This window comes from Pongo abelii, chromosome 13 (assembly GCF_028885655.2).
Source record: "Pongo abelii isolate AG06213 chromosome 13, NHGRI_mPonAbe1-v2.0_pri, whole genome shotgun sequence".
NCBI classification, from domain to species: Eukaryota; Metazoa; Chordata; class Mammalia; order Primates; family Hominidae; genus Pongo; species Pongo abelii.
This window is the reverse complement of record NC_071998.2, coordinates 62,117,584-62,139,666: the sequence shown is the minus strand read 5'-3', so window position 1 is coordinate 62,139,666 and position 22,083 is coordinate 62,117,584. Positions and strand designations below refer to the sequence as shown.

General features: G+C 38.7%; 1 protein-coding gene across 4 annotated transcripts in view; it reads left to right on the top strand.

The window, feature by feature from the left end:
• The window catches only part of CEMIP2 (cell migration inducing hyaluronidase 2), an 86,267-nt gene that overhangs the window by 30,262 nt on the left and 33,922 nt on the right, over positions 1-22,083 (top strand). For 2 of the 4 annotated variants that reach the window (XM_002819862.6, XM_054520040.2), the window contains exons 6-13: positions 4,025-4,213; positions 6,492-6,661; positions 8,102-8,311; positions 8,764-8,969; positions 9,103-9,172; positions 13,221-13,349; positions 16,401-16,489; positions 20,844-20,975. In XM_002819862.6, the coding sequence (XP_002819908.3) occupies positions 4,025-4,213; positions 6,492-6,661; positions 8,102-8,311; positions 8,764-8,969; positions 9,103-9,172; positions 13,221-13,349; positions 16,401-16,489; positions 20,844-20,975 (1,195 nt within the window). The remainder of the gene's footprint in view (positions 1-4,024; positions 4,214-6,491; positions 6,662-8,101; positions 8,312-8,763; positions 8,970-9,102; positions 9,173-13,220; positions 13,350-16,400; positions 16,490-20,843; positions 20,976-22,083) is intronic. The other 2 variants (XM_002819863.6, XM_054520041.2) reach the window with 2 other exon arrangements.

Here is a 22,083-nt window from a genome sequence, read left to right as displayed (position 1 = left end):
CAGGATTTTCTTTTAAAGCCAAGAAAAAATGTGTTAGTGACTAATACAAATCTTCCCCATCTAACCTTCTGGCTTTAAAAAAATTTAACAGAAAGAAACAAATTCTAGTGATCTTTCAAATCGAAATTTATTTGTCTAGTAGTCATCTTTTTTTTTTTTTTGAGATGGAGTCTCACTCTGTTGCCCAGGCTGGAGTGCAGTGGCCTGATCTCAGCTCACTGCAACCTCTGCCTCCCAGGTTCAAGCAATTATCTGCCTCAGCCTCCCAAATAGCTGGTGTTACAGGTACCCACCACCACGCCTGGCTAATTTTTGTATTTTTAGTAGAGATGGGGTTTCACCATCTTGGCCAGGCTGGTCTTGAACTCCTGACCTCGTGATCCACCCGCCTCAGCCTCCCAAAGTACTGGGATTACAGACGTGAGCCACCACACCCGGTTAGTCATCTTTTTCTAAAGCATTACTGAATTTTCTTTTTTTTGAGATGGAGTCTTGTTCTGTCGCCCAGGCTGGAGTGCAGTGGTGCGATTTCTGCTCACTGCAGACTCTACCTCCTGGTTTCAAGCAATTCTCCTGCTTCAGGCTCCCAAGTAGCTGGGATTACAGGTGCGTGCCACCACCCCCGGCTAATTTTTTTGTATTTCTATTAGAGACAGAGTTTCACCATGTTGGCCAGGCTGGTCCCCAACTCCTGACCTCAAGCGATCCGTCGATCTCAGCCTCCCAAAGTGCTGGGATGACAAGCGTGGTTGCATTACTGAAATTTTATATGAAAAAAAGAATGTTTCTTAATTGCTCTTAGGGGAATTTATTTTGTTGGCAAAAATGTGAAATTTGGGGTAGGGGTTTTTTTTGCCTCCATGAGGTTTTCTTTATTTGTTCTTAACCTGCTTGTTTTGATTCTTGGAGAGTATAATATAGAGGCTTTGGAAGAAATTGGGCTCTGGAATTAGATTAGCTTTAAATTGGGGGCTCTACCATATTTAGCTGTTATTCAAACTCCCTGATCTTTGGTTTCTTCATCTCTAATAAATATAATAGCTCCTGTCTCTCACGGTTGTTTTGATGAATGGTTATTATGCATGTGGGATCTCAACAACTATTAGCTATCATTATTGTTGTTAGAATTACTATTATTAATATTATTATTTGTATAAGATCTTACAGGCTTTAGTATCTGGATGCAAGACACATATTCAGAAAACATTTTAGATTTGTTAGGTACTTTATTTCTGTGCTTTAGAGAGATAGAAAAGCAGGGTAGATCAAGAGTACAAAAACAGAATCCAAGACTTGCCCAGGTTAAGTTTTATCTAGATAGTTGGCAGAGCCGGGTAAGGTGACTCATGCTTGTAATCTTAGAGCTTTGGGAGCTTGAAGTGGGAGGATCACTTAAGGTTAGGTCTGGGCAACACAGTGGGACCATGTCTATAATTTTTTTTTAAAGACTGTAAGAATACATATTATTGGTTGTTCCTTGCTTGAATTTCCCCACTTTTGATTCTCCAAAGTGAATGTGTTCTTCTTTCACTCATATTGTCATCCCTTAGAGTTAGCATATTTTTTTTTCTTTTTCTTTTTTTTTTTTCTGAGATGGAGTCTCACTCTGTCACCCAGGCTAGGGTTCAAGCGATTCTCCTGCCTCAGCCTCCTGAGTAGCTGAAACTACAGGCACGTGCCACCACACCTGGCTAATTTTGTATTTTTAGTAGAGACAGGGTTTCACCATGTTGGCCAGGCTGGTCTTGAACTCCAGACCTCAGGTGATCTGCCCACCTTGACCTCCCAAAGTGCTGGGATTACAGGCTTTTCTTTTCTTTCTTTCTTTCTTTTTTTTTTTTTTTTTTTTTGAGAAAGGTCTTAACTCTTGTCTCCCAGGCTGGAGTGCAGTAGTCCAATCACAACTCACTGCAGCCTTGACCTCCTGGGCTTAAGCAATCTTCCCAGTATCTGGGAGTACAGGCATGCACCACCACACCTGGCTAAGTTTTTGATTTTTTTTGTAGAGATGAAGTCCCACTGTGTTGCCCAGGCTGGTCTCCTGGACTCAGTGATCCTCCCGCCCTAGCCGCCTAAAGTGTTGGGATTACAGGAATAAGCCACCACGCCCATCCTAGAGTCAGCATCTTAAAGTAGCCACAGGGTAGTATGCTGTTAATTAGAAAGACGACAGAGAAGTACAGATATTTATTAAACAGCTATCTTTTGAAATGTCATGTTTTCCTTCTCTGTCAGTGTTGTGAAGTAGTTCTCATCTATTTCATAGACATTTCCATTAAATCAGCTTTTGATTTATGACAGATTATATCATGAATGTTAAGAAGCAGAAAACATTTCTATACTGGATAGCATGTAAAAGAAGCCAAGTTATGAAGTTGGATCAGATTTTCAGTTCTTGTCTGCTTAATTGGGAACTAACTTTGACTTTCAAAGAAGATATTAGGAAAGATCAGTAATTAGTAGTCATTAGATTACATAATTACATCATCCCAGGAAAGGAGCTGAGTTGGACAGGGGCACCATCATGTGACCTCACGTTACACTGCAGATCATACTGGTCATACTCATCCATTCAGTAGACATCCGTGGATACATACCACAAACAAGACAGAGTAGTGCATACGTAAATAATGTACCCTGCTACCTTCACTGATGCAGCTTCCAAGGAGGTAAGCGGTCCTCCCACTGGGAAGATATGAACAATACCAGGCAGTATATCAAGAGAATACCGGAGAGAGAGAGGTTGCTTCCAACAAGAATGTTTGGGAAGTCCTTAAAGAATTGCCTGAACTTCATAAAAAGGACAGTATGTTGGTTGGTCAAGAAGAATGGAAGGACATTTTAGGGGAAGAATAAATGATGAGCAAAGGCACAGAGATGAAGGGTTTTCTGAGACAGATTTTTATGTTATTTTTTTTGAGAGAGGATCTTGCTTTGTTGCCTAGGATGGAGTGCAGTGGCACAGTTGTGGCTCACTGCAGCCTCAAACTCCTGTGTTCAAGTGATCCTCCCACCTCAGACTCCCAAGTAGCTGGGACCACAAGCGTGTGCCACCATGCCCAGCTACTTCTAAAAATATTTTGTAGAGATGGGGCCTCGCTCTGTTGCTCAAGCTAGGCTTGAACTCCTGGGCTCCAGTGATCCTCTGGCATTGACCTCCCAAAGTGTTGAGATTATAGGCATGAGCCACTGTGCCCAGCCACAAATTGTTATTTTATGTATTTACTTATTTTTGAGACAGGGTCTTGCTGTGTCTCATAGGCTGGAATGTGGTGGCCCAATCATAGCTCACCGCAGCCTTAACCTTCCTGGCTCAAGCAGTCCTCCCACCTCAGCTGCCCAAGGAGCTGGGGATATAGGCACACACCATCATGCCTGGCCAATGTTTTCTGTAGGGACAGGGGTCTCACTATGTTGCCCAGGCTGGTCTCCAACTGCTGAGCTCAAGTGATCCCCCTGCCTTGGCCTCCTGAAGTGCTGGGATTACAGGTGTGAACCATCACGCCTGGCCCACAAATTCTTATTCTTAATATTAAGATTGTTAGTGTGCTAATGTCCTATCCATTTTTCTGTGCTTGGATCAACTTGAAGCACTGGGTATTTATTACAGACCTATCCTCTGCTTGACAACTTCTGCTGGAATATATGTACTTGTCACATATTAGGATGGTTTGGGGTCAGTATAACAGTTGTTGCACTGAGTTAAATATAGCAAGAGATTTGAGGATCTAGAGCCTTCTTCAAAAGTATAAAATAATGGTTTACTAAGGTGACATCTTGTGTTCCTTCATGGCTAGAGGTACATGGGGCACTCTCCCCTTGAGGGCAGGGATCTCTCTGTTTTCATATTTTTATTATTTATATCTGTAGAGTGACTAATACATGGTAGCATGTGTAAACATCTGCTGAATCGTGGTTATCTTAACTTTTGATTTGTGAATCAGTGTGAGGGTTGATTTTAGAGGGAAAAAATACTGTTAATGTATCACTTTCTTTTTCTTTTTTTTTTTTTTTTTTGGTTTAGGCGTTTCTCTTTCAGGTTTCCGGGTAGAGGTTGTAGATGGAGTGAAGCTAAATTTGCTAGATGATGTTAGTAGTTGGAAACCTGGAGACCAGATTGTGGTCGCAAGCACAGACTATTCCATGTACCAAGCAGAGGAGTTCACTCTTCTTCCCTGTTCTGAATGCAGCCATTTTCAGGTCAAAGTCAAAGGTATTAAACTGCTTAGAGTAATTCTTGGGAAACACACTATTTTCTTGGGATTTGATTCCTGGAATCCTTTTTCCTCTCAGTCACTACCATCACCACCACCACCACCATCACCATCATCAGTATTGAAAGTCATAGCAGTGGAGTGCATCAAACACTAGATTCCAGGAAATATTAGATAAAAATAGCTATTGAGCAATATTCTTGCTGCTAATGATACATATTGCTTCAGTTTCTTTGTATTAAAAAAAAAAGAGATGTCCACTAGAGAAATTGATTTTCCAAGGTCTTTTCCATTATTTTAAGTTCTGGGTTACATGTGCAGGATGTGTAGGTTCATTACATAGGTAAACGTGTGCCATGGTGGTTTGCTGCACCTACCAGCCCTTCACCTAAGTATTAATCCCAGCATGCATTAGCTATTTTTCCTGATGCTTTCCCTCCCCCTGCCTCCCGTCCATTTTCTTTTGTATTAATTTTCTGGTATCAGATAATAGTAAACCCAATGATGAATTAGATCCATTTATTAATAGAAGTATTTCTTAATTAAAAGAAATCCTGTGGTTTTCGAGTGCCTATTTGATTAGCCAAAAAAAAAAAAAAAAAAACTCACTAATATTTAAAATGGAATCAAATAGGTATTTTCATAAGACTACATTTCCTGGCTGGGAGCAGTGGCTCCCGCCTATAATCCCAGCACTTTGGGAGGCTGAGGCAGGTGGATCACTTGTGGTTAGGCGTTTGAGACCGGCCTGGCCAATATGGTGAAACCCCGTCTCTACTAAAAATACAAAAAACATTAGCCGGGCATGGTGGCACAAGGCTTGTAATCCCAGCTGCTAGGGAGGCTGAGGCAGGAGAATCGCTTGAACCCAGGAGGCGAAAGTTGCAGTGAGCTGAGATCATGTCACTGCACTGCAGCCTGGGCAACAGAGCGAGACTGCGTCTCAAAAAAAAAAGACTACACAAAGAAATTCTTACTGTAAGTTGCATATTGAAAGAATGCCTGACACTGGGTACTCATTTTGAGCCTGGTACTAGGCACAGCCCCTTTGTACATTGCTTCATTTATGGGATTCATTGTGCATTTCACTCATTCTATTGCTTTTCTTTTGAACTCAACATTATACATTTATGGTATAAAACAAAAGAGTTCACAGTAACTGTTCAGTAAGTGCTTCTTTAGTTTTTCAGTAATTTAGAGTAATAGGTAGAGCTTCAACATTTAAGGAAAAATTTTCTGCTTTGGAAAAAAATAGTGATTGGCTCACCTGGCCTTTTTTCCCGGTGCTTCAGTCAATATTGTACTTTTCCTTCTTGATAATACAGGGCATAAACAAAACAAGAACACTGCCACCAACAAAAAACCCCCAAAACTATGATACCATCTGGCATTAATTTTTTTTGGAAATTCCAACTCTTGTTAACAAGTCTGCATGATGAGTCTTCATGAACTGTCCTCCCATGATTTATGTGTATTTTTCCTTCCTGAGTTTATATAATAAGATCATCAGTGAAAAGCTCATTATTAAAGTGCTTCTACACTTCCAGTAAATGTGGGAATTTAAAAGAATGCATAATAACATAAAATAAGAAGAAATGAGAAAGAAAAGATGGTAATTTATCTACTGTTAATGTCCAGTTGCAGATTACTTTAGCTTCCAGGCAAAAGCATAAACAATTTGACACCCTGATATTAATATCTACACACCATTTGTTTTGTGGACTCACTATGCATTTGATTGTTTATATGCCCTAGGGGAGGAGACCAAGAGCGTATGGACAGAAACTGGAGAGAAAGATTATGGATTATTAGATTCCAGATTATTAGTGCTGTTGAAGGGAGGACTGAGCTGCTTCAGGAAGGAACAAGCTTTCTGTCAGTGTGTGGGTTTGAGAATTGGCAGAACAGTTATAGTGAGGGTTCAGGCAGTGGGTGGGGGCTGGACTAGATGATCTTTAAATTCCCTGTGTTGGGAGGCTGAGGCAGGAGAATGGCATGAACCTGGGAGGCGGAGCTAGCAGTGAGCCAAGATCATGCCACTGCACTCCAGCCTGGGGGACAGAGTGAGACTCTGTCTCACAAAAAAAAAAAAAAAAAAGTATATATATATATTCCCCGTGTCCTGGGATTCTGATTCTGAGGTGTCAGAGAATGGGAGCAGATGATAAGTTGTCAGGATCATCTTGGGGTTTTGGAATGAAGAGAATGTCTTTTTGAACTGAGTTTCATGTTTTCTTTGTTCTAATATTCTTTTTTTTCCTTGGTCATATCAACCAGAAACCCCTCAGTTCCTGCACATGGGTGAGATCATAGACGGTGTAGACATGAGAGCTGAGGTTGGAATTCTTACCCGGAATATTGTGATCCAAGGAGAAGTGGAGGACTCGTGCTACGCAGAAAATCAGTGCCAATTTTTTGATTATGATACCTTTGGGGGACACATTATGGTAGGCAAAAGGATTTGGTTATTTCTTTGAAATCCTGGTTGCTAAATATATGTTTGAAGAAACTGTCAAGTTTTGGAACTTGATATAAATGAATATTAAAAGCAAATCATGTTTTGTTTCTCAAATGACAAGTAGGAGGTTTTAGATGATTAAAATAGAATGTTGTGACTTCAGTTAGTTGACTTGGACCTCTAGTTAAACCATTTAAGAATTGTTCCATGAAGAGTCAAATCAATATATTGGGAAGAACCAATTACAGAGACAAAAAACAAAAAAAAAACAAAAAAAAACCCGAAAGCTCTTGGTTGGTATCCATGCATGCGATTTCTGAAAGAATCAATTAATTTTTTAAAAAGCATAGTATTACCAAAGGGTTAGCAGTACTAGCAAGCACATGCAAAATATGTTTCTATAAAAATATTTTTTGTATGCAAATTTTTGTTCTGGAAAAAATTTTGAGCACTTACTATATGCTAGGCAGTGTTCTATTAATATATACTAATCTGTTGGACTTCTGAGCTGCATTTTGGCTACATGTGTTTTTAAATCACTTTTTGTGCATTGAGTAGGCTGTGGTTGTAAGTAGCATTTCTGTTAGAAGGATTTTTTTTTTTTTTTTGAGATACAGTCTCATTCTGTCACCCAGGATGGAGTGCAGTGGCGTGAGCACAACTGACTGTGGCCTCAGTATCCTGGGATCAAGTGATCCTCCCACCTCAGCCCCGCCAAATAGCTGGGACTACAGGTGTACACCACTGCGCCTGGCTAATTTTTGCATTTTTTTTTTTTTTGAGACAAGGTTTTGCCATGTTGCCCAGGCTGGTATTGAACTCCTGGGCTCAAGCAATTTGCCCACCTGGGCCTCCCAAAGTGCTAGGTGGGAGCCACTGTACCCCGCCTGTTACAAGGATTTCTGAAATGTTGATCAGTACTATTCCCTTGTTTTTAGTGATATGATTGAAAATCTAGTGTTTAAAAATATTGAGAGTGCTCAAACTTTGGATCACAGAAGAACTTTTAAAAATAACTTAAGCCAACAATATTATGTGCTAACTAAAACACTGGGGAAGATCTAGAAATAAATAACTATTTATCAGACTCTGATGGAGGTTATAGAAGTGAAAGAACAAGACGAGACTGGGAATGACCAAAATATTTGAACACATCAAAACACTTATGCAGAGATCATTATTGCAGCTTTCCTGATTACATTTGCCTTTATTCCTAATTGGAGGCTATTTTTGTGGCTCTTTAAAGCATTTGCTTTTGTAAAGAAGCATTTGCTAAATTATTAACTGGCAATCTGGGAAAACAGGATGCAAAAGAAAATCAAATGTTTTAATAAGTATTCTCCTTTGGATGTTTTCTACTAAAACAATATTTTTTGCTACTTCCCTATTCTGAAAATTATGAGTTTGATTTTAGTACCTTGACTTACAGATAATGAAAAATTTTACTTCAGTCCATCTTTCTTACGTGGAATTGAAACACATGGGTCAGCAGCAGATGGGGCGATATCCTGTTCATTTTCATCTGTGTGGAGACGTGGATTATAAAGGAGGATACAGATATGCAACATTTGTGGACGGCCTGTCTATTCATCATAGCTTCTCAAGGTGCATCACTGTGCATGGGACAAATGGCTTGCTAGTAAGTAGCCTCACATTAGGTCAACCCATATTATTGAAATAGCTAATTCTCTTTAATTCTCATGTCTTCTCAATTTTATATAAGTAAACTCTTTAGCCACATGCCTTGCTCTATCCTGCCTTTTCTGAGCATTCCACGATTTTTCTGTCTGAAGGAAGCCTACCTTTCCAACCACCCAGAGTATCCTCTTCTAAATTTAATTCAATGTTATATTTTGTATTTTATTTTTATTTATTTATTTACAATTTATTTATATGTTTTTTCCCCTGTGGGACCCAAGCAGATTATCCCCTTCAGAGATAAATTAAGCCTGACATTTCACTTTGCCCATTCTGCTAAGGTTCATACCTGTTTTTCCACTTGTACTGAACATGCTACACTGGATAGCGCTTGTCACTTAAATCACAATCAGTCTTGTTACCAATGACATTAATATACTTTTATTTCTGCAGATAAAAGACACCATTGGATTTGACACACTAGGTCATTGTTTCTTTTTGGAAGATGGTATTGAACAGAGGAATACTTTGTTCCACAATCTGGGACTCCTCACCAAGCCGGGCACTCTCCTGCCCACCGATAGGAACAACTCCATGTGTACCACCATGCGAGATAAAGTGTTTGGAAATTACATTCCTGTGCCTGCTACTGACTGTATGTGAGTAATTGGCAGAGAGAAAAACCCATGCGTCAGGGCCTTTGACTTTTGGGGAAGAGGTTTTGGGGGAAGTTTTTAGTGGGCAGGAGTTTTTATGAAGAATGTTTAAATCACCTTGAAAAATGCCTTGCAGGGCTGTTTCGACTTTCTGGATTGCTCATCCCAACAATAATCTGATTAATAATGCAGCTGCAGGCTCACAGGTAAATAATGTTAAAGTGACCTCAGGTGTTTTAATGTTTTTCTTGTTTATAAATAGTCTGGTTTATTTGGATTTAATGTCATGCGTGCCAGTGTAACCCAGGCATGACATTGTTTTCTGGTACTACTTGTTTAGCTGAGAGCAGAATATGATAGAGATGATTATTCTATTTCTCCTACATTCTTTGTGCCCATTAGTATCTTTTTTGTATTTTTTTTTTTTTTTTTTTTTTCGAGACAGAGTCTCGATCTGTTGCCCAGGCTGGAGTGCAGTGGCGCGATCTTGGTCACTGCAAGCTCTGCCCCCCGGGTTCACGCCATTCTCCTGCCTCAGCCTCCTGAGTAGCTGGGACCACAGGTGCCCACTACCATGCCTGGCTAATTTTCTGTATTTTTAGTAGAGATGGGGTTTCACCTTTTTAGCCAGGATGGTCTCAATCTCCTGACCTTGTGATCCGCCTGCCTTGGCCTCCCAAACTGCTGGGATTACAGGCATGAGCCACCACGCCCAGCCTGTGCCCATTAGTATCTATGAGTTTAATAAGAGAGATGCCAAAGGGGGAAAAGAAGTGGGCTAATCACTAGGGTTATGTTATTTCCAGAGTGTATTTTTGGTGTATTAGGTACAACCTTTCTGGCTTCTCATATTTAAGTCATATGTGGCCAAGTAACTGATAATTTCAATTTCAGGGTGTTGCTAAAAATAGGCTTAGGTCAGGCACAGTGGCTCACGCTTGTAATCCCAGCACTTTGGGAGGCCGAGGCTGTTGGATCGCTTGAGCTCAGGAGTTCGAGACCAGCCTGGGCAACATGGTGAAACCCAATCTTCACCTCCCCCTACACCCTCCAAAAAAAAAGCCAGGCCTACTGGTGCGTGCCTATTGTCCCAGCGACTTGGGAGGCTGGGGTGGGAGGATACTTGAGCCCAGGAGGTGGAGGCTGCTGTGAGCCAAGATTGCGCCACTGTACTCCAGCCCGGGTAACAGAGTGAGACCCCGTGTCAATAAAAACACACACACAAAAAACAAAAAAACCCCACAAAAAAGCCTTAGCTTTTCTTTATGAGAATGGATTATTTTGGAGAATACCATGACAGTTGTCACTCTGGTCAGGGGGCACACCCTTTTGTTGAATGTAAGGCTTTATATACACGTGGGAATTTCATTTCCTTGGGAAAGCAGCAAAACTCTTTATGATGAATTAAAACACAAATGAGAATAATTTTTAAGAGACTAAATGATATTTTTGGGTAGTAGAAATGTCCCCTGGATAAGTTTGGAGAAATTTGTATTTATTATTGAGAGTTTTAGTGTTATTAAAACTGCTCATTTAAAACCTAAATGAATCTTTTTTTTTCTCCCTGAGACAGCGTCTTGCTCTGTCACCCAGGGTGAAGTGTAGTGGTGGCTTACTGCACCCTCTGCCTCCTGGGCTAGAGCCATCTTCCCACCTCAGCCTTCTGAGTAGCTGATACTACAGGCACAAGCCATCACACCTGCTGATTTTATATATATATATAGAGAGAGAGAGAGAGAGAGAAAGAGAGAGAGAGAGAGAGAGAGAGACGGTTTCGCTGTGTTGACCAGACAGGTCTCGAACTCCTGGGCTCAAGCTATCCACCTGCCTTAGCCTCCCAAAGTTTTAGGATTGCAGTCATGAGCCACCATACTCAGGCTAAATGAATCTTTTTGTTTTTTTGAGATGAAGTTTCGCTCTGTCCCCCAGGCTGGAGTGCAGTGGCGCAATGTTAGCTCACTGCAACCTCCATCTCCTGGGTTCAAGCGATTCTCCTGCCTCAGCCTCCCGAGTAGCTGGGACTACAGGCCCCTGCCACCATGCCTGGCTAATTTTTGTATTTTTAGTAGAGACTGGGTTTCACCATATTGGCCAGGCTGGTCTCGAAGTCTTGACCTCAGGTGATCCGCCCGCCTTGGCCTCCCAAAGTGCTGGGATTACAGGCGTGAGCCACCGTACCCAGCCGCTAAATGAATCTTTTAAGATAGTATGCTATCGAGATTGTAACTGTGTTGAAGACTGCAATTAAAAAAATGAAATTTGCAGTGATACCTAAATATTCATATTTATACATCATGGCTATTTAAAGTTTTTAAAAGGAAATAAATACCTAACATTCTTTGCTAAGATGAAGTAAAAGATTAGTTGAAGGGAGTATTTATTTGAGATAACAAGAAAAAAGGCATCAATGGGTGATGGTTTGAACTCATATCTGTTATTTTCTTTAAAAACATAAAACATAATCTGAAGGTCCCTGTCAATTGAAGATTCTTATTTGACAGGGCAGAAACCCAGACATTTGATCATTTTAGGTTTTCATTCATTCATTTTTCATCAAATATTTGTTGAGCCTGTATGAGGTTTGTGCTAGATTTTCTAACTGGAAAGTGAGTTTTTGAGTAAAGATGACCAAGAAGTTGATGCACAGCCATCTTCTGATCTATGTGACATTACGCGTCAACAGTCAGAACAAAGATTTCTTTTAGCTCTTTTTAGAAGTCAGGGCTTGAAGATTAAAGCAAATTGCTGAGAGTTCATGAAAAATAGAAGGTGAGGCTGCCAGATACCCTTACTGTGGCTCATGTGAGAAAAGAAGAAAGCATTCCATGTATGTTCTTTCTTTTTATTCTGTGAGCTGTTTATTTTCTCTCTAGAAAAACTGTTCCAGTAAAAGCTAATTTGGGCAGGGTTTTTCCTCCCAAAGTAAATCAAACCATTTTTTCATTGTACCTTTCCACTGCCCTTTACAAAGCTCCTTTTACCTGTGTTGACACCACTGTGTTTTAACAGGAAACAGCCGCTACTCCCTTATCCCCGTCCCACTCCCATCTCCATCTCCATTGCATCCTAGGATGGTCCACTCTGCCCTCAGCTTATGGGTTATGGTATGGAGTTTTCTTCTGACCCTCCAGGTCTTATCCCGTCGACTTGTCTGTTTTGTGCCCAGAAGAGTTGAGGTAGCAAGCATTTTTCAGAGTAGTTTGTTTTATTAAGACCCATTTGTAAACTTTTATCATGGAAAATGTTACACATGGCATTCATTTTGATGTGTAGGTATAAATATATGTTTTCCATAATTCCTCTCTCATCTCTCCTCCCAATGGACTCTATTTGTTACAGCTAGTAACTACTTATTAGGTATATTATATTTTAATTATCTCTATCTTTCTTAGTAGACTATGAATTATTTGAGAATAGTCTTACTGTATACCTGGCATATAGTGGGCACTAAATAAATGTGTGCTGAATTTGAATTAATGCTGTCCTTTTACACTGTATGATTAAGTTTTAACAAACTATTTAATCGAAGTTCCATAAAGTGAAGTTGTCCTTCACATTGGGCTGATTTTTAATTGAGTTGTAAAATAAAGATTTGTCATGGGAATTAACATTTATTTCCATTTTTATGTCTAATTTTTGAGTGTCAAAAAATTTTAAACTGTTATGTTCCTATTAAGGTCAGTAATACTGAAATTGAACAGACAGGGCCCAGCCTGAGACAGCATCCTGATTCATACGTGTGGTGGTTTTTTTTTTCTTTGGCAAAAATTTGCCTCGGGACAGGAAGGGCATTAGACTTGTTTGAAAGAAGTCAGTGATCTCTGCGTGCTGGTGGACAGTTGTTTAATAGGTATGAGTCATCTATTGAACAGGTTTGGAGGTAAACAGTTAAAAACCGTATTGCTTAACGTCTGTGCTGTCTTGGTCACATGGAAAGCCGATTTGGTTTTAATTCTGCGTAACTTTTAATGTAGATAATGATGGAAAAGTTTTGAAAGTGAATTTTTATACCAGCCAATTGTTTCTCTTTTGTCCAATCCTGCAAGCAAAATTAAATTTGCTTTTTTAAAAAAATACATGATATAACCACTTTGAGATGTGTGTACAACTTTTTACTGTCAATTCTGAACCTGCAATAATGAAAAATTTGGGTGAAAAAGATTAAACTTGCTGATGAAGCAGTTAGTTTATGAGAGTGTTTCATAGATATCTGTGTAAATCAGGCTTTTAATGGGCTTGTCCTTTCATTTGTAGGATGCTGGAATATGGTATTTATTCCACAAGGAACCTACTGGGGAATCCAGTGGATTGCAGCTCTTGGCAAAACCAGAACTCACTCCATTGGGTATATTTTATAACAACAGGGTCCATTCAAATTTTAAGGTAGGTTTCTAAGTTTTAACAATTAGTACATATGCTAGACAGTGTAAAGGATGAACTATTGTGATTGTATTTTAGTCCACTTTGTGCTGCTGTAGTAGAATATCACAGACTAGTTAACTTAGAGTGAACAGAAATTTATTTGGCTCACAGTTCTGAAGGCTGGGAAGTCCGAGATCAAGGGGACAGCATTTGGTAAGGTTCTTCTTGCTGTGTCATCCACGGTAGAAGGGCAAGGAGAAGGCGGGAGAGCTATAGAACAAATTTGCTGCCTCAAGCTCTTTTATAATCAGCATTAATCCATTCAAGAGGGTGAATCCGTTATGACCTAAACACCTCCCATTAGGCTCTACCTCCCAATACTTTTGCACTTTCTAACACATGCTTTTTGGGGGATGTATTCAAACTGGTAGTAGATTGTAGCTGAGAGATGTCAGTTTTTGGTAGAACTTGTCATCAGAGAAAGTAATTTGTAATTAAAAACAGACACCTAACCCCTCCCTGTTCAGGATATATAGAGAGCATTCCATTTATACATACCTATTGTGCATACAGGTATGTGCAACACATACATGCACGTGTAACCTGAATAATTACATGATGGATTTGATTCATGTGTCCTCATCCTCTCTCTTGTTTCTTCTCACCTCTTCCTCCCTCTCAACTTCTTTCCAATCTTTAATGTCGTTACCTGTTTCTAGGGAGGTACACATTAAATAATATGCTTCTAGGGGTTGATAAGCATAATTCATCCCTTCTTTTGATTCACAGTGGCTGGTAGAGTGTCCTATTAGGCATTATACTAATTATATAAATAGTGAAATATTGCTTAAGAATAGTTGACCTAATTTAAAATGATACAGATCAAGTAACCTAAAGGCCATTAGGAGTTTCAATTTTTTCATGAAATTTGGCTCTAACCCTTCACCCCCTGGTGATAAATACATTTGGTTTATTTTGTGCTCACAAGCACTTTAATGTTTTGTTACGTATATAATGCCCAGATCCTTTACTCTGATGTGACCCACACCAGAGTTAAAGGAATACTTTGCATTTATGATACTCAGAGGATCCTTTAAAAACCTAAGTGTGTTATAGTTTGAAGAGCTTAGAATCACTTGATGAAGAGTTGAGGAAAAAAACTATACAAAACTGATTTTTGTGAGCTGAATAGTTGATTAAGTTAATGTTTATTGAAAGTAGCATTTCATAGTAGAAATCCTCAAATTTTCTTAATTGTAAATGGTATAAAAAGCACCTCATTCTAATGGAATTTTTTTTTCTTTTTTGAGACAGAGTCTTGCTCTGTCACCTAGGCTAGAGTGCAGTGGTGCGATCTCAGCTCACTGCCACCTCTGCCTCCTGGGTTTAAGCAATTCTCTGCCTCAGCCTCCAGAGTAGCTTGGATTACAGGCATCTGCCACCATGCCCGGCTAATTTTTGTATTTTTAGTAGAGACAGGGTTTCACCATTTTGGACAGGCTGGTCTTGAACTCCTGACCTTGTGAACTGACTGCCTCGGCCTCCCAAGGTGTTGGGATTACAGGTGTGAGCCACTACGCCTGGCCCCATTCTAATTGATTTTTAACATACAGTAATTTACTCAATTAATATGAATATTAAATTTAAATGACACGAGTGGATGATTAGGTGTTAATTTGTTAAATTTGGAAATGACTGTCCAGGATAATACTTTATAGCCAAAGGAGACTGAATTCTTGGAGTACTCAAAAAGAAACATGTCATTTTGGAATAACTCATAAACACATACATGCGCACACAGGCACACACCCACATGTGTGCACACACACACTGGTCCTTATGGCTTCAACTGCTGATGCCTCCCGAATCTGTACTAGTCCAGGTTGGTCAGGCTTATCCTACTGCCTACTGAGTACCCTTTGAATGTCTTATGGACATAAATAAAACATGTTGCAAACTAAAATTCTTATTTTTAGGCCCAGACGTATTCCCGTATGTCTGTTTCAGTGAACGAAACTACTACTCAGCTGTGGCCTGAACCAAAAATATATGAGCTTTTATTGCTTTCATTCCCTCACCCACAGAATTTATCAATTACAAAATGATATCAATTCTACTTAGTAAATAATTCTCGCTTTATCTGTTTTCCACTGTTAGTATGGCCATGAGTCTAGATCATCTTTATTTCTCTTCTGGATTACTGAAATCATCTTCTACCTTATTTGCCTCCTTTTTTTTTTTTTTTTTTTAATCCTCTTTCAATCCATTATCCATTTTATAGCTACAGTGTTTTTTCCTTAACTTGCAGTTGGTTACAGTGCATTTATTAAATTCCTATTGTCCTGACTTCTGTAGCATATCAACTCCATGTGATCTGATGTTTGTTCCTCTTTAGCCTTCTCCATTATATTTCCTTCCTTCATACATTCTTGTTTGTCCATCAAGGTTTTTTTTTTTTCCCTTGGCTGTTCCATGCTCTCTGTCATCTCTAGACTTTTGTACAAACTATTCCCTTCAGTTATTTTCTCTGGCTCTTCAGCTGCTTCCTCCCACCCCCTCCCCTGCACCACCAATCCGTTCTTTTGCTTAATTTCTCTCCATCCTTCAGGTTTCAGCTTTAAGAGGTCACTTCTTTTAGGAGACATTCCCTGAATCCTCTCACCTCCACCCACAAAAAAGGCCTCCTCCAGATGCCCTTCTTTTCTGCCCAAGCCTCATCTGCTTCCTTTTTCATATGCTTATCGTTTTGGATTATAATTATTTATTTAATTGCATGTCTTTCTGCTAGTTTTTGTGTTAGCAACAACAAGGATATTTTTCTTGTTAACTAATGTGTAACACTGGGTGCCTACCAGTAAGTATTTGTTGAATGACTAAATGAGTGAAATGAGTTAAATGAGTAGAAAATATCCAGGAAAGTGGCTGTTTTTTTTACAGTACCTTTGCCGTTGATTCCCTGCCCCACTTTTTTTGGTAGAAGTGATAAGCTAAAATCTATTTTCATGAATCATTGTATATGTTGTTGTAAGTTGGGATTCATATTCATTCCAGTCCATTATTTATATTTTTCAGGCTGGCTTATTTATTGACAAAGGTGTCAAAACAACCAACTCTAGTGCTGCTGACCCAAGGGAATACCTCTGTTTGGACAATAGTGCAAGGTAAAGCTGGCTCTTTTAAGTCACACTCAAGCTATACTTTGCCAAAGCAAAACTTTCTAACTGGAGCTAATTGTGCTCTTTCTGTGGTAACACATTCAAAATGAAGTTTTAAAAGTTCATAGAAGGGTTTTTTGAAAACCACTTATTCTGTTGTTCCAGGTCCTGTGACTGGGCTTTTATCTTATTGAAATACCAAAGAGATTGATGTTTTTCTCCTTTTTCATTGCTATAAATAGATGCTAGAGAGAGTTGCAGAAAGAGAAAGAAAAAAGAGGAGATATGTTGAGAAAGTTTCCAAATTTGGTGTGCAGTATGATTCATTGAAAAATAAGTTAAACTAAGATGTTTAGTCTAATCCTTGAAAAACCAAACCATATAGAATTTATTCTTCATGGTCAAAATGAATACTGCATTTAATATTTCATAAGGAAGATCCCAAATTTGATGAGCAACCTGGTTCTGGTTCAGCCCTTTGTAGCCTCAGATTTACATCATAGCCAGGCTCTAGGTTACTTTCTTTTGTAATCACAAAATGCGTTAGGTATGGATCAGCATTTCAGCAGAGTTCTCTTACATGCTATATATGAGCCAAAATAAAGAAAATGTCCCAGATGAAAATAAACTTTTCTGGAAAAGATGGTGACTTAAAGTCATATTCAGTAGAAACTGTGTACATATTATTATTTTCCATACTTTAAATTGATTGACCAGTTTATGGAGTTGATAGAGTGCTAGATTTAATAGGCTTTGTTGACAGACACTTAGGAAAAGAATACCAGGCCTGATTGTTCTTCAGAGAATCAAGTAGGAAGCACACCATAGGTTGGTGAGCCTGACTTCAGGGTGAGGCAGATTCTTACAACACTTTAATAAGACATGAGGTCAGAAGAAAACTGGGGAAAGTCTAGTTTGTATTGAGGATTCCTCAAACATCAAGTTGAGCCTGAAATATGTTGATGCGATGATCAGATAGCATTTCAGAAACCCAGAAACTGTGGGCATTTTAAAAAATAAAACACAAAGTACTGGATACCTAAAAGCTGATCAACAAATGAAGTGAAAAAATAGAGGAGATAAACTTAAAAAGAAAAAAGAGTATATAGATGAGAATAAATTATGAACTAAGAGGAGAATATTAGCTGGCAAATAAAGAATTCTATCTAGAAGGTTACTGCTGCTTTTTTAGCTTTGAAGAGTTTATTATAATTGGTAGAACTAATATAATTTATTATAATTAGTAGAAAGTAATGTGTTCTTTGCTTAGCATTGCCAAAAAATCCATAAACACAATTGGTTCTCTTCCCTGCCTTAAAAAATTATTTATGTATATATATTTATGTATAATTATAGTAATGTGTGTGTATATATGTGAATATATGTGTGTATATATATGAATAGAGTAAATATATTTGAGTTCATTGATGTTTTAATTAGACTTGACAATAAAACAATTTACTCATAATGGCTTAAGTAGTTCCTTACTAGGTGTGTGTATCTGATATTATGAAAATGGTTATCTTTCTTCTCTCCATTATTTATTTCTCTTACTAGTTTATAACTACATACATATTGATAAGGAATTGGGCTCCATTTGGAAGTTGTTATTGAAAAAAACTGATTATAGCAGAAAAGTAACAAGAGCTTGTGCATATACTGAACTAGTGTTTAGAATATGTTCATATATATATTCATGCAATTTAGACATGGTAAAAATGATAAAAACTAGCATAAATGAGTAATAGGCCAGCTCATATATTAAACACCAGGCTTAGGGCATCCAGAAGATATTTAATCTGTTCATCAAAGAGGAAGCTGACTGAACAGTTAATCAGGGCCGGGTGTGGTGACTCAGGCTTGTAATCCCAGCACTTTGGGAGGCCAAGGCGGGTGGATCACCTGAGATCAGGAGTTCAAAACCAGCCTGGCCAACATGGTGAAGCCCCGTCTCTACTAAAAATACAAAAAATTAGCCAGGCATGATGGCAGACATCTGTAATCTGAGCTACTCAGGAGCCTGAGGCAGGAGAATCACTTGAACCCTGGAGGCGGAGGTTGCAGTGAGCCGAGACCGTGCCACTGTGCTCTAGCCTGAGCAAAAAGGCAAGACTCCGTCTCAAAAAAACAAACAAACAAACAAAAAAACCTGGTTAATCACATAAACCTTTCCTTGTGTCTTTAAGATGTGAAAATATAGGAATCCAAAGATGAAAAATTTTAACTGAAGAAAGCTCTTGGTTTGAAATTAGGAAATTTAATCTACAAGAGTGAAAGGGCATTAGAACCAACTAGTACATTTAAAGCAGAGGACAGTTAAGAGACAGTTGAGAAGTGTGCTGAAAACTCAATGATGATAATAAGAAAATCGGGAAAAAGTAACTATTGTCTGTATGCCAAGTGGGAAAGAAGATGGAAATAAAGGGAATCAAAGCAAGTGGTCAGTTACTGATTATTTTTTTTCTCCCTGTACATGCCTGGGCACTGTGGGGGTGTCATGATTGATTTATATTGATAGGAAGTTCAGAAAAGTTGAGATGGTTACAGCAGAGAATCAGATGCTGCCTTATAGCACTCTTTTTTTTTTTTTTTTTTTGTCTGCTTTCGTTTAGAACAGTATGTCTCCGTTCCGGAACTCTTCCATCTGCTTACTATTATGTAATGACTACAAAGCTGTTTGGCAGGAACTACAATGCCAGAGAGTAGATGTTGGCTTAGAGTCAAACTTTTTACCTCTTAAGTCAGAGCTAGTTAGGGTAAAGGGACTTGGGCCATATAATCTAAAGATGGGTATGACACTCTTTATCTTCGCAGCTACTGCCCCAGTTTATACCACACGTACATCTGTCTGAAACACATGAAGATCCTTCTGACTGGTCTCCTTAGAGTCCATTCTCTATAATCCTTTCTCCAAATAGCAATCAGTGATCTGTTAAAAGAACAAAAAAGAAATTTGATCACATCCCTTCCTTGATTCCATGCTTCCATTGACTTCCCATTGCATTTCCAATGGAGATCCAGACCTTTACCTAGCCCTTGCCCTCCTCTCTATTCTGTCTCCCTTGCTTCTTTCTCTCCAGCAAACTTCCTTGCTGTTCCTGAACATGCTAAGCTCACTTATGCCTAAGGACATTTGCACTTGCTATTTTCTCTCCACAGCTGCTTCTGCCGTCATATCCATTTAGTAAGCACCTACGGTGTGCCAACAGCTATGGTATTAGCATTAGGCAAATGATATTTCCTCACTGGTTGAAAATCTCTACCTGCTGAATTGGTTTTTGAAAAGCTGTGATTTCTTTTTTTCTTCCGTTTGTTTTGTAAGATTAAGATAGAAATGATTAAAAAATAATAGGTAGCCTTATGGGGCCATTTGAGTATTTGAGTATCATGTATTTGAGTATTTGAGCATCATGGGGCCGTTTGACTATTTGAGTTGTTATAGTGGACAGTTTTTGACACCAACTATTTTTATCTTTTCACTAAGGTCCTTATAACTGTTTTAGAGAGAAGAAAAAGGAAAGGTGAAGTTAAGTCTTTATAATAAATATGTTAATTAAATACAGTCTGGCTGGGCACGGTGGCTCACACCTGTAATCTCAGCACTTTGGGAGGCTGAGGTGGGTGGATCACCTGAGGTCAGGAGTTTGAGACAAGCCTGGCCAACATGGGGAAACCTCGTCTCTACTAAAAATACAAAACTTAGGTGGGCGTGGTGACAGGTGCCTGTAATCCCAGCTACTCGGAAGGCTGAGGCAGGAGAAATGCTTGAACCCGGGAAGCAGAGGTTGCAGTGAGCCAAGATTGTGCCACTGCACTCCAGCCTGGGTGACAGAGTGAGACTCTGTCTCAAAAAAAAAAATAAATAAATAAATAAATACAGTCTATTTTAAATTTAGGCATTTTAATGATATTGAACCCAATTTTGTCTATATCTAAACATTTAACCAGCATACAACTCAAATTATACTCTAGTTCACATATATGTATGTTGAAATATTAATTTATTAAATAAGTTTATATTGGTAACATGTACCTTAAGGATTTGTAAAGACATGCCAGACTTCCTGATCTGGGTTTTTTGGGAAATGATTTTTATGCAATAATATTCTGCAGTGTCCATTTTAACTGATTTTTCAAAAACAAACTAAGAAGATGTAAAAGCAGTTGGTTCTCTGGAAACTTGTGTGTAAATAAATGTAATTTCTTCTTTGAATCTTTAAAATGTAACTAAGTTGTATCTTAAGAATTTTTCACTTGTTTTGGTCAAATTTAAATTCTGCTTCTTGACACTTAAACTATAACTAGCTAATTCTTATGGCTTTTATGTTATATTTTTTAAAATTCTTTTTTTAACCCCTAGATTTCGACCTCATCAGGATGCAAACCCTGAAAAACCACGTGTTGCTGCTCTAATTGACAGGCTCATTGCTTTTAAAAATAATGATAATGGAGCTTGGGTCAGAGGAGGAGATATTATTGTTCAAAATTCAGCGTGGGTATTCTCTACCAAGTTATTATATGATGACACTGATCTATTATTTTTCAGATTTTTTTTAAAGCCAGTAGCATGAAAGCACAGTGATGATTCTTGGAATCATATTATTATTATTAAGACAGGACAAGCTCTGAGGACGTATGCTAGAGTTAAAAGACCACAAATGTTTGAAGTTGTCTCATTCTGGTGCTTTTATTGGAACAGAACTTATCCGGTGACATGAGAGTTTTTGATGAAATTGAACAGAAACCGGGAATTTAACTTTATATAACAAGCATGGTCTATGTCAGAGAGCTAAATAAAACTACCTGGATCTTTTCCCTTCCTCTTGAAAACTCCTTAGTTTTTCTGATGCTCTTCTATTGCCATTCAAAATAAAAGCTTTATAATTCCAACTCAGTAAATCTGTTGACTTATGTCTTAACATGACTTCAGGCAGTAAGTATCTCACTTTTTTCCCATTTGTATAATTTTAGGAGTGGTCTCACGCATGTTGAGCTAAGATTTAGTGTTCAACAGTCTAGAAAAATGTGTGTGTGTATTTTTTTTTCTGGCACTGAAATTAGCTTCTTGGCATTTCACGTCGTTTCTGAGTTTTTTCATCCAAAAAACTGATATTGTGTTGAATCTGTAGAAATGGCTTCAGAATCATATACCACAGTCTAGTTGTTTTTAAAACATAGTTATAAAAATAATAATTATAGCTAATACTTTGATACACTGCTTACTGTTTGCCAGGCACTGTTTCTAACATTAGAAATTATTATTTTTTGAGACAGGGTCTTGCCCTGTCACCCAGGCTAGAGTGCAGTGGTGCAATCATAGCTCATTGCAGCCTCAACTTTCTATGCTCAAGCAATCCTCTCACCTTAGCCTCCCAAGTAGCTGGGACCACAGGCATGTGCCACAACGCCCTGCTAACTTTTAAATTTTTTGTGGAGACAGGGTGTCCCTGTGTTGCCCATGCTGGTCTTGACTTCCTGGGCTCAAGCGATTCTCCTACCTCAGCCTCCCAAAGTGTTGGGATTACAGGCATGAGCCACCATACCTTGCCAACACTAGAAATTCTTTAGTATGTTTAATACTCTCAAGAATCCTATGAGGA